Below are 17183 nucleotides of genomic sequence, written 5' to 3' on the forward strand. Positions count from 1 at the left end.
GGCCTGCAGACTCCGGGACGGGCCGCGGGTGCCACGTCGGCAGGAGCTCGCGTTAGCGGAAGCGCGTGGGGAGAAGAATCCGGCCCGGGCGCGGGTCGCGACCCCTCGAGGCCGGCAGCAGGGCCGGGGCCCTCTCGTGGGGTCCCCATGTCGCCAGGAAAGGAGGCGGGAAGCTAGAGGCCGCGCGAGGGGCTTGGGGGCTGAAGTCGATGGGGGCGGGGGCGGGGGCCGTCCCTTTCCGCAGGCATCCCCAGTCTGTCGGGGCAGCCCCTCCACCCGCCTCCCTCTGTCCGCTCCAGACCCCGTCAGCCCGGCCCACATTCTCTCCTGCCGTTTCTCCCCTGCTGTTTCCCCCACGCGACCAACAGCCCACACCGGCCCGAAGCCTCCGGCCCATCCCCCACCGGATTTGCAGCCTGTGGGAACCACCGTCCTCACCCCTACCCCGCATTCCCAGTGTGCTGCCCTCCTACGTACGCCTCCCCAAATGTTCTCATTTAATTATGGTGCGTCCTCATGTGTCCTAAGCTCCCAAACCTTGCATGACCCTGCCCCCTGTATACTCCCATCTCAGATCCATTCACTTATTCCTGCAATCAATTTGTCTACCATCTCACTAGGTATCCAGTGTTGCCCCTGCCACCAATAGAATTTGGGGCCTGGGCTTCAGATCTCAGTGCCCACCTCCCGGGTGAACTTGGCTCTTCCACATGACATTGAGCTGTCCAAGTGACACTCAGACACCCCTCTCCCATCAATCCCAGGTGCCTCCAAAAATAGGTCTCTAGGACCTAGGGGCCCCCAGATCCTCCTCACTAGTTACATAGACCTTGGCCCACCCTCCTGATTATCCCAAGCCCCTTGCCAACCATCATTCCAAGACCGTTCCAACCCAGGCACCCTGCCACTGGTCCAGGGTTCCCACACAAAGATGCCAGCAACCCCATAGACCCCTGGTGCCTTCAGCTAAGAGTGCCACTTGACTCTAGTCCCCATAAGCTTTAGCCTCTCCTCGCTGTGCTGAGGGCCTGCAGCACTCCTCCCTGGAATCTGCAGGATCTAACTCCCTGAGCATCTGACGGAATAAGGTCTCAGACCCCGGGGCACAGAGAACTGCTTGAACCTGTGGGGCCCTGAATTGGGCCCTTTCTCTTTTTTCAAAAATACATATATAAAAGTGTTAATACAGCATAAGAGAGTGTTTCTGCCTGTGGCCTAGGCAGGGATGACCAAGCTTGTAAACTGTCAGTCAGCATACAGGTGGTGAGGTAAGCAGGCTTGAAGATTACCAGCGGGGCACAGTCCTGGTGAGTTGCCCTTTCTGCCTCCCTGCCCTCTCCTTTCTCCTGAATTGTAAAACTTACGAAAAATGCACCAGAGGATGGAGAAGGAAGAATCACATGGAAACCCCTCTTTTTCACTTTTGATGTCATAAGCATTTACAATTACGTCAAAAATCCTTCCTAAACATTGCTTGTTTTGTTTTGTTTCTCCACGCTGCTGAAGGTCTCACATGATCAGGACGCCATTTGGAGGAGATTCAGAAAAGTATGAAGAACACAAAGCACTTGGCTGCCCACCTGTGGGCATCTTTCCCAGCAGTCCCTTTCCAGACACTCCCATCATTTTGCATCCCACTTTCCTACTCCTCATGTCATCCATACATCACATATATACTTCCTTTGATGTTATGATGTCACTGTACATTTCGCATAGTTGAATACTCCCATCACATGATGGGGGAAGAGTAATTGATCCCACCAAGCTCAACTGTTGGGTACTTTTGTAGTGATTTTTGGTGCCTAAACCTGGCATGCAAACTTCTGGAATGTTTTTGATATACAAGCTGCCACAGTGCTTTCCAGAAAGGCTGTGCCAGTGAACACTCTTAGCAGTGGATCAGCACAGAGTACAGTTGTTAGACGACAAAAAACCTTGCTGCTTATTTTTATTTTCCTTTCAATCTTTTGTTCAGTTATATGTCCACAAGAGCTCAGGAAATTCACAAAGGTTTGTCTTTTCACTGCCCTTTCCACTCTCCCTCTGCTTTCACAGTCTAGCTCTCAGTACTCCTTGCCCTCTCCACCCCCCCGCCCCCCAAGCCTGGACTGGTAGGAAAGGTCAGGGAGACTGCAAAGATACTACCCCTGAGAAGGCAGGAGGCCTCTGCTGGGCAATCCATTATTGTGTGGCACATCTGGCTGTTTCCATCTAAATGGAATTTAAATTTAAAATTCAGTCCCTTATTTCAAGTTCTCTAGCTATGTGTGGCTGGTGGCTACTGAATTGGACAGCATGGGTAGAAAACATTTCTATCTTTAGGAGGTTCCTTTGGACAGCGCTGGCCACCATATATGGGCTGGAATTCTGTTCCTTGGGCTCTTTAGTAGATGTGTGTTGAATGACTAACTGAGAGGGAGGTAAATACTAAACCAAGTAGGGGCCGGGCGTGGTGGCTCACGCCTGTAATCCTAGCACTCTGGGAGGCCCAGGCAGGAGGATCATTCAAGGTCAGGAGTTCAAAACCAGCCTCAGCAAGAGCGAGACCCCGTCTCTACTAAAAATAGAAAGAAATTAATTGGCCAACTAAAAATATATATAGAAAAAATTAGCCGGGCACGGTGGCGCATGCCTGTAGTCCCAGCTACTCCGGAGGCTGAGGCAGGAGGATCGCTTGAGCCCAGGAGTTTGAGGTTGCTGAGGAGGCTGACACCACGGCACTCACTCTAGCCTGGGCAACAAAGTAAGACTCTGTCTCAAAAAAAAAGAAAGAACAGTACTAAACCAAGTAGGGAAAAAAGATGTGTTCAGGAAGGGAGGGGGGTTGTGAGGAGAGCACTGAGGATGCAGTTCAGGACATCTGAGCTGGAACAAGCAGAGGGGAGGAGCTGGGCTAATGCAGCAGGCACAAAGGCCATGGGGCAGCCAGTGGCTGGAGCTCAGCACAAAGTAGCCCATGAGGGGCATGTGGAAGACTAGGTCAAAATGAGTTGGGGAGAGGTTGGGTCAGTTGTTTGAGATGCTGGAGGGCAGGGCATGGAGGTGGGGAGCTGAGGAGGATCTGCCTTCTGATGTGGCCTCTCTGTCCCTGCCCTTCTCTGTAGGCCCCTGACTACTGACTGCCTGGCTGCCGTGCCTGGCTCTGTCCAGACCCACTGGTTCTGTCCCAGGATCTAGCATCCCCTGCACACCCTCTCGGAGGGGTCGTGTGGCCAGAGAAATGCTCCCACTGGCCAAAGCCTCCACCTTCCCTAGTGGCCCCCAGTCCCCAGCCCCAAGTGGCTGGGATGAGGCCCTTGGGCCTGCCAGCCTCAAGGACACTGAGGCCCAGTGCTTGCGCTTCTGGCACTTCCAGTACCACGTGGCCACAGGGCCATCTCTGGGCGCTGTGCTGCCCGTGGCTATGGCCCAAGGTGGGCTCCAAGGAGCAGGTGCTGGAGCTGCTGGTGCTGGAGCAGTTCCTGGGTGCACTGCCCAGCAAGATGAGGACCTGGGTGCAGTCGCAGGGCCCCCCCACCTGCACGGAGGCCGCCAGCCTGGTGGAAGACCACACAGATGAGCCCGAGGGCTCAGTGGACCAGCCACCAGGTGCCAGGGCAGTAGGGCCACTGACGTCTGGAGATGGATCTCTTCTCTTCCCCTGCACTGCTCCAGCCCCTCCTGACCAGCAGCATCCGATCCCATCAAACCTCTTTGACCTGCCCCTCACCTGTGTTTTTAATTTTTAACGCATAAATGTCATTGTGCTGTACACCTCATCTGCCTGCAGTTTCTCGCTCAGTGATTATAAAGATCCCTCCATTTTTCATGTGCCCATCTTTTGTGTCCGCTGTCTCCTCACTGTCCACTCTCCCAGGAAGGACACCAGGCAGCTACCCGCTCCCTGCCACAGCACCGCAGGGAACTCTTAGGAATCACAGACCCCATCCGACAGACTTGACTGGCTGTTTGTGGTTAGAGACAGGTCTGCACCATGGCAGGTGGGACCTCCCTGCTTGGGGAGCCCAGGGATCCAGTGTTTGTTCTCCTCCTCTGCCTTTTACTCCGAGAGCTTCCTCCTGTGTTCCTGGCCCTGTGTCCCCATGTGGAGACTTCATCCACTCAGGGCTCAGTCCCACAGAACAGGGCTCTCTCTTTCCTAGTAATGTCAGGAATTGGATCCTGGGAGGCCTAAAGAAGCAAGTATGGATGGCAAGAGCCCGCCATGGCAGCGTGGCATAGGAACGGCTCCCCCAGCGAGTCTCAGTGGATATGTGGGGAGAGGGAAGGGGCCACCCGGTGTGGGTGCTGCAGGCCGGGGGTGAGAAAGGCCCTTTTGTGTACAGGCGTCAGAGGTCCCTTAGCCCAGAGAAAGGGGGCTGGAGAAGGGAGGACAGACCACCCTCACCTCCCACTCTAAGGCTGGCCGGGTCACAGAGGGCCGACAGGGACGCGCTTGGAAGAGCTCTCCAGTCACGCTTTGCAGAGGCCGGGGGGTAGCCCTTAAAGGGCTTGAAGGTAGGCCAAGCGCAGTGGCTCACGCCTGTAATCCTAGCACTCTGGTAGGCCAAGGCAGGCGGATTGCTTGAGGTCAGGAGTTCAAAACCAGCCTGAGCAAGAGCGAGACCCCGTCTCTACTAAAAATAGAAGGAAATTAATTGGCCAACTAAAAATATATAGAAAAAATTAGCTGGGCATGGTGGTGCATGCTTGTAGTCCCAGCTGCTTGGGAGGATGAGGCAGAAGGAGTTTGATGTTGCTGTGAGTCAGGCTGATGCCACAGCACTCTAGCCGGGGCAACAGAGTGAGACTCTATCCCAAAAAACAAAAAACAAAACAAAAAAAAAAAACTTGAAGGCAGAAAAATCTGGATAAACTGGGTCTTTGAACTTACTGTTCCTGGGGCAAAGGTCCAAAGAGCATTTGTTTGAGGCCCTCCGTGGTCCACCTGAGCCCTGAAGGACCCTCACTAGCTCTGCTGTCTTGCAGTGCTCTATCATTTTTGAGCAAGGGTGCCCTGAGACTTATGTCTTCCAAAGTGGTGGTTTGCTTTTCATACGACATCTTTTGAGCCTATGAAACAGTATAGTAAATACACAATGAGCACCCTGGACTGCCACCAAGCCCACCAGAGCCCAGCCCCTGCAAAGCTGGCTTTGGGTTGTTTTTAAATAAAGAACACACTGTGGAGCTGGCTCAACAATTTGGTCTCCTGTCCTGAGGGACTCGTCCGCCCCCCCCCCCATCTCCTGCCACACAGCCCAGAAGTGGCCTCCACCTTGAGCTTCTCGCTGCACGTGTGTGTCTGCGATTTTCCCTCTTGGGACTTGTAGCAGTACGTGGCTCTGGTTCCCACATCCTGCAGCTTCCATGAGTGGCATCCTGAGCCTGTGATCCCACCCTCACTTTGTCCCTTTACACTGCCTAGGACCTGCCCCACCCAGTCTTGCTTCTGGACCGCATCCCTCTGAGGGAATGTTCCAGCACACATTTATTTATTTATTTTTGAGACAGAGTCTCACTCTGTTGCCCAGGCTAGAGTGCTGTGGTGTCAGCCTAGCTCACAGCAACCTCAAACTCCTGGGCTCAAGTGATCCTCCTGCCTTGGCCTCCCTAGTAGCTGGGACTACAGGCATGCACCACCATGCCCGGCTAATTTTTTCTATATATGTTTTTAGTTGTCCAGCTAATTTCTATTTTTAGTAGAGATGAGGTCTCGCTATTGCTCAGGCTGGTCTCGGAACTCCTGAGCTCAAACAATCCGCCCACCTTGGCCTCCAGGAGTGCTAGGATTACAGGAGTGAGCCACTGCGCCCGCCCAATGGCTGATATTTCTAGGCAGCTACATTTTTTTTTTCTTTTTTTTTTTTTTTTTTTTGAGACAGAGTCTCACTTTGTTGCCTAGGCTAGAGTGAGTGCCGTGGCATCGGCCTAGCTCACAGCAACCTCAAACTCCTGGGCTCTGGCGATTCTCCTGCCTCAGCCTCCTGAGTAGCTGGAACTACAGGCATGCACCACCATGCCTGGCTAATTTTTTGTATATATATTTTTAGTTGGTCAATTAATTTCTTTCTATTTTTGGTAGAGACGGCGTCTCGCTCAGGCTGGTTTCAAACTTCTGACCTCGAGCAATCTGCCCACCTCAGCCTCCGAGAGTGCTAGGATTATAGGCGTGAACTCCAGTAATCCACCCACCTTGGCCTCCCAGAGTGCTAGGATTACAAGCATGAGCCACTACTTTCGGCCTGGCAGCTACATTTTCTTTTGCTTCCTCTCATTGGATATAAACCTGACACAGTCCTGGTAGTCCCGTTTGCAGGCAGCCACTTGCCTCTCTGTGCGTGGGATCTGAGTACAGCAATGACAGGGCCACCAGGCCCCCAGGGCAAAAGGCTACAGCTTTCACTTCCACCAGCACAGCCCAGGTGCTTCAGGTGTATTACATTTCTTTAATACCGTGTTTCCCTGAAAATAAGACCTACCCATAAAATAAGCCCTAGCAGGACGTCTAAGCATTTACAACAGAAGCCCCAACCCGAAAATGAGCCCTAGTGACGGGTGTGGCCATGCAGCTATCTGCACAGCCCATGCATGTCGTCGCAGAGCGGGAAAGAAGGTGAGCAGCCCTTCTCATCCTCCCGTGAGAGCTCTGCGGCTCCACGTGAGAGGTTGGGGCCGATGGTTCTAAAGGAAATAGAGTTGCAAGAAATCAGGATGGAATTTGGGGTTTGGAGAGTGATGATGGTCCAGAAGAAGGCGACTTAACTATATTTGAATAAATTGAAAATAAGCCCTAGGGTGTCTTGTTGAGGAAGAATAAATATAAGACCCCATCTTTTCAGGGAACCACTGTTGTTATGCGGGGGACTCAGGGCCTCCAGCATCCTCTTCCCCAGCCTCTGGGCCCCTCTTCAATCTCGCAGAAGCCCTTCCTACCCGGGCCTCCTCTGCGCGCAAAGAGCCTCGCCTCTCCTGGCCGCCCGGGCTCAGAGGCCCCCTGTTCGACCCCACTCCCGAAGCGCGGGGCCCACGTCTACAGACCCCTCCTCAGCGAGCGCGGGGAGCCGACGCGCCCACAGAGCAGGGCCCGAGCCCTCACCCCAGGGCGCGCGGGGCGGGCGGAGCTACCGGAAATGCGCGTGGCCCTCTGGGAGATGCAGTCCGACGCAGGCGCAGTGGCGGCCGAAGGCGTCGCGGCCTTTGTGTCGCCATCCGGCGGGTGAGTGAGGCGCGGAAGGTCGGGCCCCGCAGAGGTCCGGGACCCTCGCATCCACGGTCTGTGTCGAACCCTCTCGCCGCTTTGGGCCTGGGGAGTGTCGCGGGAAGGGGGCGGGGCCTGGGGTTGGTCCTCTGGTGTTGGGGTCTCGGGGGGCGGGGCCGGGGACCCGGCTTGAGCGACAGGGGGCGGGGCCTCGCAGGCGGCCCGCCTCCCTGCCCCAGCCGGAGCGCGGGTGTGGGCGAAGGTGTGGGTGTCGGGTGCCCCGGGGCCTGACGCTGAGCAGGCGTTCACTGAGGGAGGGTCCCCCACCCCCGGCCCCGGAGAGCAGTCGTCGCCGTGTGCACTGGCCCCCAGGAACACCCGCATTGTGCCCCGAGACGCCGCAGACCTAGCCCTAACCCTAACCCTACCTTGTTTTATGGGAGAGGAAACTGAGGCACCCACAGGAAAAGCTCATCCTTCACCTGGCCTGGTCTGGCAGGCGGGGTGAGGCGCTCCTGACCCAGCCTCCTCTGCACCCTTTCCTGCCAGAAGGAAGCTGACGTTCAGCCTGAAGCCACTGAAGCTACGGGAGGCGATGACAGCGTGGCCCCGCCAGGCCTCTGTGGGTGCATGCGTGCGTTCTGGCCTCGCAGGCTCTCCGGGCCGCAGTGGAAGACAGCCAGCGCTGATCCCTGTCCGGGTGGGTTTTATGCCGCTCTTACACTTGCCTGAGGCCGGTGGGTAATGTTAAATGAGTATAGATTGACTCACGGTTCTGTAGGTCTGAAGCCCAAATCAAAGGTGCCAGCAGGCCCGGTGGGTCCAAGGTGGTGCCCTGAGTTCCATAGGGCAGTGGGCGCAGTCGCCTCTTCTTAACCAGACTGGAGGCCCTTCCCCAGGCCCCCAGAAGAAACCAGCCATGGTGGGACATGTGCACATCCTCAAAAGGATCATGCATAGGCTGGGTGTGGTGGCTAACTCCTGTCATCCTAGTACTTTGAAAGACTGAGGTGGGATCTCTACAAATTATTTAAAAATGCTGCCTGGGCCAGGCGTGGTGGCTCACGCCTTTAATCCTAGCACTCTGGGAGGCCGAGGCAGGCGGATGGCTCAAGGTCAGGAGTTCAAAACCAGCCTGAGCAAGAGCAAGACCCCGTCTCTACTATAAATAGAAAGAAATTAATTGGCCAACTAATATATATAGAAAAAATCATGCGAGCATGGTGGTGCATGCCTGTAGTCCCAGCTTCTGGAGGCTGAAGCAGTAGGATTGCTTGAGCCCAGGCGTTTGAGGTTGCTGTGAGCTAGGCTGACGCCACAGCACTCACTCTAGCCTGGGCAACAAAATGAGACTCTGTCTCTAAAAATAAAAAAAATAAAAATGCTGCCTGCAGTCCCAGGCACTCAGGAGGCCAAGGCAGAAGGATCACTTGAGGCCAAGCCTTGGGGGCTGCAATGAGTTATGATCCGGCCACTGCATTCCAGCCTGGGCAACATACTGTGTTTCTGTGAAAAGAAGACCTACCCATAAAATAAGCCCTAGCAGAAATTTAAAGCATTTGCACAATATAAGCCCCACCCTGAAAATAAGACCTAGTGATGGGTGTGGCCATGCAGCTTATCTGCACAACCCATGCATTTCATCCCGGAGCGTGAAAGAACACAAGCAGCCCTTCTCATCTGCCCCATGAGAACTCTAGCTTGATGTGAGAGATCGGGGCTAAGGGTTCTAAAGGAAATAGAGTCGTAAGAAATTCAGGATGGCATTTGGGGTTTGAAGAGTTATGATGATGTTCCAGAAGAAGACGACTTAACTATATTTGAATAAATGTAGATTGTTGTACTGTACTTAAAAAAAAAAAAAAAACACCCCCTGAAAATAACCCCTAGGGCGTCTTCTTGAGGAAAAATAAATATAAGACCCTGTCTTATTTTTGGGGAAACATGGCAGGGAGACCCCCACCTCTTAGAAAGGAATGAAATTATTGTACCAAGTACATCACATATTGTACATACATTTCCTGGTTGGCCATCTATTCTTCAGATTTGTTTATGGTATTTTTTGTACCATATGGATTTTTATTTAATTGTATATATGAACTCTTATTGAGGGCAAAATGAGACAAGCAGAATTCTTAGATGGCCTCCAGGGTTTCCTGCCCCCCCCATGCCTGCACTAATCCCCAGAGTTGGTTAATATAAGATAGCACCCCTATGACTAGATCATACCGTATAACATGATTGACCTGAAGGAAGGGAGATTACCTGGATGCACCTGACCTAATGACATGAACACTTTAAAAGCAGAGTTTTTCCTTGATGGTTGCAGAAGAGACAGTCAGAGAAATGTATTCTGGCTGTCTCAGAAGAAAGCAAATACCCAGGTTGTGAGCTGTCAATGAAGGGGGGGTGGCTTCTAGGAGCTAGAGTGACCACTGGCTAACAGCTAGCTGGAAAATGGGACCTCAGTTCTCCAGGCTCAAGGAATTGATTTCTGTCAACAAAAAGAATAAGCTGGAAGTAGATTTTTCCCCAGAGCCTCCAGATGAGAAGGCAGTCAGGATTTTAGCTCTATGAGACCCTGAGCAGAGAACCTAGTCACTCTGTGTTGGAGTTCTGACCTAAGAACTAAGAGATTATAAATGGATTTTGTTTTAAGATACTAACTTTTGGGAAAACCTGACCCAAATCCCCAGACCACAGAGAACTCTATCCCACTCAGCCTGGCTTCCCTCCCCCACTAGCAGCCAGCACCAGGCTTGGCTTGGGGGGTGGCACTCACGTGTGATGTTGCAGGAGCAAGTGACCTTTGAGGATGTGGTCGTGGACTTCACCTGGGAGGAGTGGGGACAGCTGAAGCCTGCCCAAAGGACCCTGTACTGTGATGTGATGCTGGAGACCTTCAGGCTCCTAGTCTCTGTGGGTAAGCCTTCTCCCATGTCCCTGATGGTCTGCTCCAGCATGGATACTAATTCTCCTGGGTTTAAAATGGCAGTAGAGTTGGGCCTTAAAAGCAAATACCTGGGCTATGTCTTGGGCTTCAGGAACCTGAATGTTTTAGTGTAGGGAATATCAAGTAGGACCAATATTAGCATGTCACAGACCCAATCTGAAAATACTAGAAGCAGAGAAATATGAGGTGAGGGAGACATACTGGGTCTAGACACAAACTAGATATGTGTTTTCCTACAATGTGTCAGGAGACCCTCCTTCTTTAGCACTTCCCTCTGTACTTTTGTCTTAGTCCATTTGGGCTGCTATAACAAAATATCTTAGACTGGGTAATTTATAAACAATATAAATGTATTGCTCACAGTTCTGGATGCTGGAAAGTCTGAGGTCAAGGCATCAGCAAATTCAGTGTCTGGTGAGGGCCCATTCGCCATTAATGGTGCCTTATAGCTGCATCCTCCCTGGTGGAAGGGCCAAGTGAGCTTCCTTAAGCCCCTTTTATAAGGAGTCTGATCCCATTCATGAGGGTAGAGCCCTCATGACTCAATCATTCCCCGAGGCCCCCCCCCCCCAGTTAACAGTATCACACTGGGCATTAGGTTCTAACATGAATTTTAGGGGGACACCAACATTAAGACCATAATAACCTCTTTCTGGCTCCATTTCCAGATAGGTCCCACTGGAGGTGACAAGACAGCTGCCAGTGTGCCTTTCCTGGGTCCAAAACTAGCAGAAAGGACAGGATCTGTGTCCTAGGCATCTATCAAAGGCTCCTGGATTGTCTGGGTTTGGCTGCCAGGTCCCCTTCATAGTGGTCATCGTTGCCAGTGGGCAGAGGAGGAAGCAGAGCTCTGATTGGCCATGCCTGGGTCATACGTCCATCCCAGAACTAGGGTGGGATCAAGGACTGAGAGTGGGAGAATGGAGTCCTTGAGGAGCATCAGAGGCTGTTACATTGACAACTGTGGCCACTCGGGACCCCAGCCACTTGGGACTTGGAAGACCAGAGGTGGAGTGGGCAGAGGGATAGGGAGGGTCCTGTGACACAAAAGCTCACTCCATGGGTCTCTCTGTGAGCAGGACATTGGTTTCCGAATCCAGACGTCATCTCCCTGCTGGTGCAAGAGGCAAAGCCGTGGGCAGTAGACTCTGGAGTTCCCCAAGGCATGTGCCCAGGTGAGATGGGAGCCCTGCAGGACTGAAAAAAGCCCATCCAGGGCTGTAGAAACCTCGCCTCCAGGTTACTCTGTATCTGCTCTCTAATTCTTCATAGCCAGTTGACTCCTCAGTCTTAGAGAAGGTTCATCAAGCACTCATTTTGCTGTGAATGAGACCAAGTCCCCATCTTCACTGAATTTACAGGTTAGGGAGGGGGAGACAAACAATAAATAGAAAAAATAATAGTAGCAATGAATAATGAGGAGATGAGGTAGAGACTAGGATGGGCATGGGGAGACTTTAGAGAGATGAGGGATATCCTCTCCATCGAGGTGACATGTGACCCGAAGCCTGAGCCATGAAACAGTCTGAGAGAACAGTATTCCAGGCAGAGGAGCAGCAAGGACAAAGGCTCTGAGGTGATGCATTAGTCAGGTTTTATTGTGTAACAAGCCTCCCCAATCTCAGTGGTGAAACCAAAGAATCATTTATGACTTGTGCATCTGTGGGTTGGTGGCTCCAGGCTGGGCTCTGCCATGTGCTTGCAGGATGACTGGGTGGTTCTGTTCTTCATGCCCCTTGTCCAGCTCCTGGGATCAGCAGGCAACTCTATAGGAATTGGGGGTATCCTAGCCCTCTAACAGGCAATTTCCCAGTTTTGAACAGTGCCCATCTCCAGGGTCCGAGAGGAATGGCCAGCATGGAAGGGGGTCACAATAGGGTCCTTCAGCCTCACTGACAACTGGCCCTTATCCAGTTTTGTTAGCTTCCTGTTGCTCCTGCTGTGACAAATTACAGTTGACCCTTGAACAACATGGGTTTGAATGGTGCAGGTCCACTTCTACATGCATCTTCTTCCACCTCTGAGACATCAAAACCAATCTCTCCTCTTCCTCCTCCTCAGCCAACTCTGTGTGAAGGTGATGATGAAGATCTTTATAATGATCCACTTCCACTTAATGAATAGTGAATAGTAACATTTTCTCTTCCTTATGATTTTCTTAATAATATTTTCTTTTTTCTTGCTTACTTTGATGTAAAGAGCACAGTATATAGACCAGGTGTAGTGGCTCATGCCTGTAATCCTAGCATTTTGGGAGGCCAAGGCGGGAGGATTGATTGAGGCTAGGAATTTGAGACCAGCCTGAGCAAGAATGAGACCCCATCTCTATGAAAGTAGAAAAATTAGCTGGCTGTGGTAGCATGCTTGTAGTCTCAGCTATTTGGGAGGCTGAGGTAGGAAGATGATTTGAGCTCAGGAGTTTGAGGTTGCTGTGAGCACTCCAACCTGAAAGACAAGTGAGACCCTGTCTCAAAAAAAAAAAAAAAAAAAAAAAGTACAGTGTATAATGCATATAACATACAAAATATGTGTTAATTGTTTATGTTATCAGTGTAGTCAACCGTAAGCTATTAATAATTAAGGTTTTAGGAAATCAAAAGTTATATGCAGATTTTCGACTGCACAGGGGGTTGGCGCCACTAATCCCTGCATTGTTCAAAGGTTAGCTGTACTACAAACTTAGTAGCTTAAAGCAAAGCAAATTATTTTACAGTTCTGGAGATCAGAAGTACAAAATAGGTCTCACTGGGCTATAATCAAGATGTCAGCAAGGAATTATTCCTTCTGAAGGCTCTAGAGAAGAATCCATTATTTTGCATTTTCCAACTTCTAGGGGCTGCCCATATTCCTTGGTTTATGGCCTTGTCCATCTTCACGGTCATCAATGGCTAGTCAAATCTCACATCATATTCACTCTAACTCTGACCCTTCTGCCTCTCTTCCACATCTATTTATTTTGAGACAGAGTTTCACTTTGTTGCCCAGGCTAGAGTGAGTGCCATGGCATCAGCCTAGCTCACAGCAACCTCAAACTCCTGCGCTCAAGCAATCCTACTGCCTCAGCCTCCCAAGTAACTGGGACTACAGGCATGCACCACCATGCCCGGCTCATTTTTTCTATATATATTAGTTGGCCAATTAATTTCTTTCTATTTATAGTAGAGACGGGGTCTCACTCTTGCTCAGGCTGGTTTCGAACTCCTGACCTCGAGCAATCCGTTGGCCTCGGCCTCCCAGAGTGCTAGGATTACAGGCGTGAGCCACCGCGCCCAGCTTCTCTTCCACATTTAAAAACCCTTATGATTGATTATATTAGCCTACCCAGGTAATCCAGGATAATGTATCTTAAAGTCAGATGATTAGCAATTCTAATTCCTTCCTGCCATATAAAGTAACATATTCACATGTCTGGGTTTTAGAGTGTGGATGTCTTTGGGAGCCACTATTCTGCCTATCACACTTGGCAGTCTGCCTATCACCTTTTTTTTTTTTTTTAAACTTTTCACTGGAGCATAACATAATATGGGTTAGGTGCCCATGTCACACTGCTAGGCCAATTTAGTATCTCGGTGTGGATGCCATATACTATGGCCAGGGCTATGCAGAGGGGCCTGGGTACCAGAGCATTCCTGCTAGAAAAGAGGAGGAGGGAATAAATTAGTTCGTTCATATGGTATGTCTATTGAGCTCTTGCTGTGAGCTTGGTGGCTGAACCCCCTGCCCTCCAGGTGATCCCAGTTAGTGAGACAGACAAAATTAGGCAGATCAACATACTCTGACACACCACAGGTCATTTATCATCCTCCTAGTGATGGACATTGCAGCTGTTTCTGGTCTAGGGGAGCAGATGGGTTTCTTTACATCTGGGGTGAGGTGGTACAACAGCATTAAGCCACCAAGAAGAAACTGGGCCATGGCAGTGATAGGGCTGGACTTAGCATCCTTCCCCGTGTGGCAGCCTTTCCTCCATTGTCACCTGGCCGTTGCACCGCTCCTTCTAGGCCCAGTGCCTCTGTGGACCTCAGTGCTCTCCTCAGCACCCTTTTCCACCCTTCTCTGTGCTTCCCTTTAGACTCTAACCATGGCCCTCTTGCCAGCCCCTCATTTTAAGTCTGTTTTTCCTTTCACTCTTCTGTTCCTTTCCTGGTTTGCAAAGCTGCATAGATTTTGTTTGTTTGTTTGTTTTTGTTTTTTTTGAAACAGGGTCTCACTCACCCCAGCTAGAATGTGGTGGTATCATCATAGCTCACTGCAAGCTCAAACTCTTGGGCTCAAGTGATCCCCTGCCTCAGCTTTCCAAGTAGCTGGTACTACAGGCATGTACCACCACACTTGGCTAATTTTCTTTATTCCTTTGTAGAGACAAGGTCTTGCGTGTTGCTTAGGCTGGTCTTGAACTCCTGATCTCAAGCAATCTTCCCACCTTTCCCTCCCAAAGTGCTAGGATTACAGGTGTGAACCACTGCACCTGGCTGCAAAATTGCATTTTTAAATGGTCAAAGCCACTTGTACCTTGAACCTTTCAAAATTATGATCTCTGCACCCACCACAAACTCTTTTCCTCCACAACAGGGATTATTAAGGGACATTTCAATTTTTGTTTCTTTCAGACTTGGAAACTAGACCGAAAGTCAAACTGTCAGCTCCAAAGCAAGGCATCTCTGAAGAAGAATTGACCAGTGTTAGCTTGGTAGAAAGATTCCTGTGGAATGGTCTGTGGTACTGCAAGGGTGAGGACAACAAGGGCTGCTGGGAATGGAGTCATGAGTGCCTAGAGAGCTGTGTGGTGAAGGTGGCCTTCACGTCTGAGGACACACTAACTCAGGAGCAGTGGCAAGGGAATGGGTTTGGGGAAGACTTGAGTCTGAGCCTCAATCTCACAACTCAACCAGTGACTCCTAAAAGGTGTGGTCCCCACACATGGGGAACACACAGAAAGATGGAGAAGCCAGACTCAAAGTTGAATGCTCTACAGAAAACCTATGCAAAAGAGAAACCTTACAAATGTCAGGAATGTGGAAAGGCCTTTAGTCACAGCTCAGCACTTGTTGAACACCACCGAACGCACACAGGAGAGAGACCGTATGAATGTCATGAATGTGGAAAAGCCTTCCGAAACAGCTCAGCACTTACCAAACACCAGAGAATCCATACTGGGGAGAAACCCTATAAATGCACTCAGTGTGGGAAGACCTTCAACCAAATTGCCCCACTGATCCAGCACCAGAGAACTCACACGGGTGAGAAACCCTACGAATGTAGTGAATGTGGGAAATCTTTCAGTTTTAGGTCCTCCTTTAGTCAACATGAGCGGACTCACACAGGTGAGAAGCCCTATGAGTGTAGTGAGTGTGGGAAAGCCTTCCGCCAGAGTATCCACCTCACCCAGCACCTGCGAATCCACACGGGGGAGAAACCATATCAGTGTGGAGAGTGTGGCAAAGCCTTCAGCCACAGCTCGTCTTTAACCAAACATCAGCGAATCCACACTGGGGAGAAACCCTACGAGTGCCATGAGTGTGGAAAAGCCTTCACCCAGATTACACCACTAATTCAGCATCAAAGGACCCATACAGGAGAGAAGCCCTATGAGTGCAACGATTGTGGAAAAGCCTTCAGCCAGAGCACACTCCTGACTGAGCACCGGAGGATTCACACCGGAGAGAAGCCCTATGGATGCAACGAGTGTGGGAAAACCTTCAGTCATAGCTCCTCACTCAACCAGCATGAGCGGACTCATACAGGCGAGAAGCCCTATGAGTGCAGTCAGTGTGGGAAGGCCTTCCGGCAGAGCACGCACCTCACTCAGCATCAGAGGATCCATACAGGGGAGAAACCCTATGAGTGCAGCGACTGCGGCAAGGCCTTCAGCCACAGCTCATCCTTAACCAAACATCAGCGAATCCACACTGGGGAGAAGCCCTATGAATGTAATGAATGTGGCAGAGCCTTCAGCCAGCTTGCTCCCCTCATTCAACACCAAAGGATCCACACAGGAGAGAAGCCCTATGCATGTAATGAGTGCAGCAGAGCCTTCAGCCAGAGCTCCCTTCTCATTGAACACCAGAGGATTCACACCAAGGAAAAGCCCTATGGGTGCAATGAGTGTGGGAAATGCTTCAGTCACAGCTCTTCACTTAGCCAGCATGAAAGGACACACACTGGGGAAAAGCCCTACGAATGTCAGGATTGCAGAAAGTCATTCAGGCAGAGCACCCACCTCACTCAGCACCGGAGGATCCACACAGGAGAGAAGCCGTATGAGTGCAGGGACTGTGGGAAGGCCTTTACACACAGCTCCTCCCTTACCAAGCACCAGAGAACTCACATGAGTAGACCCACTACATGTGTGCTGGGGACATAAGGAAGCCTTAAGCCATAGCTCATCTATTCCTAGACTTGACCCAGTTGTACTCACGAGAAACAACACATATTCATACATAAGCCTTCATACACAACAGACTCCTCAGGCATCCTCAGAGACATTGCAATGATGGAAATGATTTCCATTCCCTGCACCTTTGAACACATCTCCCTTCTCACACCCTGTATGATCCAGCCATGAACTCTGCCCATTCTCAGTGCCAGTCCACCTAGGGCTTCCACTTGCCCTCCAGATAGCCCGTGTCCTTTTGAGTCCCAGCTCAGCAGCCTGTGGTCTATACTTTCCAGACTCCCAACTCCATTAGAGAAATCTAGGCCACATTCTTGTGCCTTCCATCAGCTGCATCTTTCTTGATGGTCCAAGTCACTGCACCTTTGTATGGGAGTTGAGACCTTTAGGACAGACCCACTGTCTCTGATGCCTGAACCAGCCCAGCCTTCCCTGAGGTTAACCATTGGGAATAGTTAGCTGTATTTTGCTTCTCTCTAGAATAAGTCATCCATTTGTGTTCTTTACCACTGTTGGCCTATAAAGAGACATAAAGATTTCAGGAGTTTTGCAGGGCCTTGCCTTGAAGGAATATGTGAACATGTTATTTCACAGATTAAAAGCTGCCTCGCCTCGGGAGGGCTTCTCACAGATCCGGGAGGGTTTTGTATGGAGAT

General features: G+C 50.9%; 1 protein-coding gene across 3 annotated transcripts; it reads left to right on the forward strand.

Annotated features, from left to right (window-relative positions):
• Positions 1–6934: 6934 nt before the first annotated feature.
• On the forward strand, positions 6935–16629 carry ZNF135 (zinc finger protein 135). 3 transcript variants are annotated; one of them, XM_012758077.3, is made up of 5 exons: positions 6935–7198; positions 7730–7880; positions 9977–10103; positions 11213–11308; positions 14744–16629. In XM_012758077.3, exons 1-5 carry the CDS (start codon positions 7113–7115, stop codon positions 16495–16497), a joined length of 2214 nt encoding a protein of 737 aa, XP_012613531.2. In that variant the 5' UTR covers positions 6935–7112; the 3' UTR covers positions 16498–16629. The 3 variants fall into 3 exon arrangements, with proteins under 3 accessions (XP_012613531.2, XP_012613532.2, XP_075849431.1); XM_012758078.3 differs by having other exon boundaries at positions 7733–7880; XM_075993316.1 differs by lacking the exons at positions 9977–10103; positions 11213–11308 and having other exon boundaries at positions 7182–7254.
• Positions 16630–17183: the final 554 nt, after the last annotated feature.

Source organism: Microcebus murinus, chromosome 16 (genome assembly GCF_040939455.1).
Source record: "Microcebus murinus isolate Inina chromosome 16, M.murinus_Inina_mat1.0, whole genome shotgun sequence".
NCBI lineage: Eukaryota > Metazoa > Chordata > Mammalia > Primates > Cheirogaleidae > Microcebus > Microcebus murinus.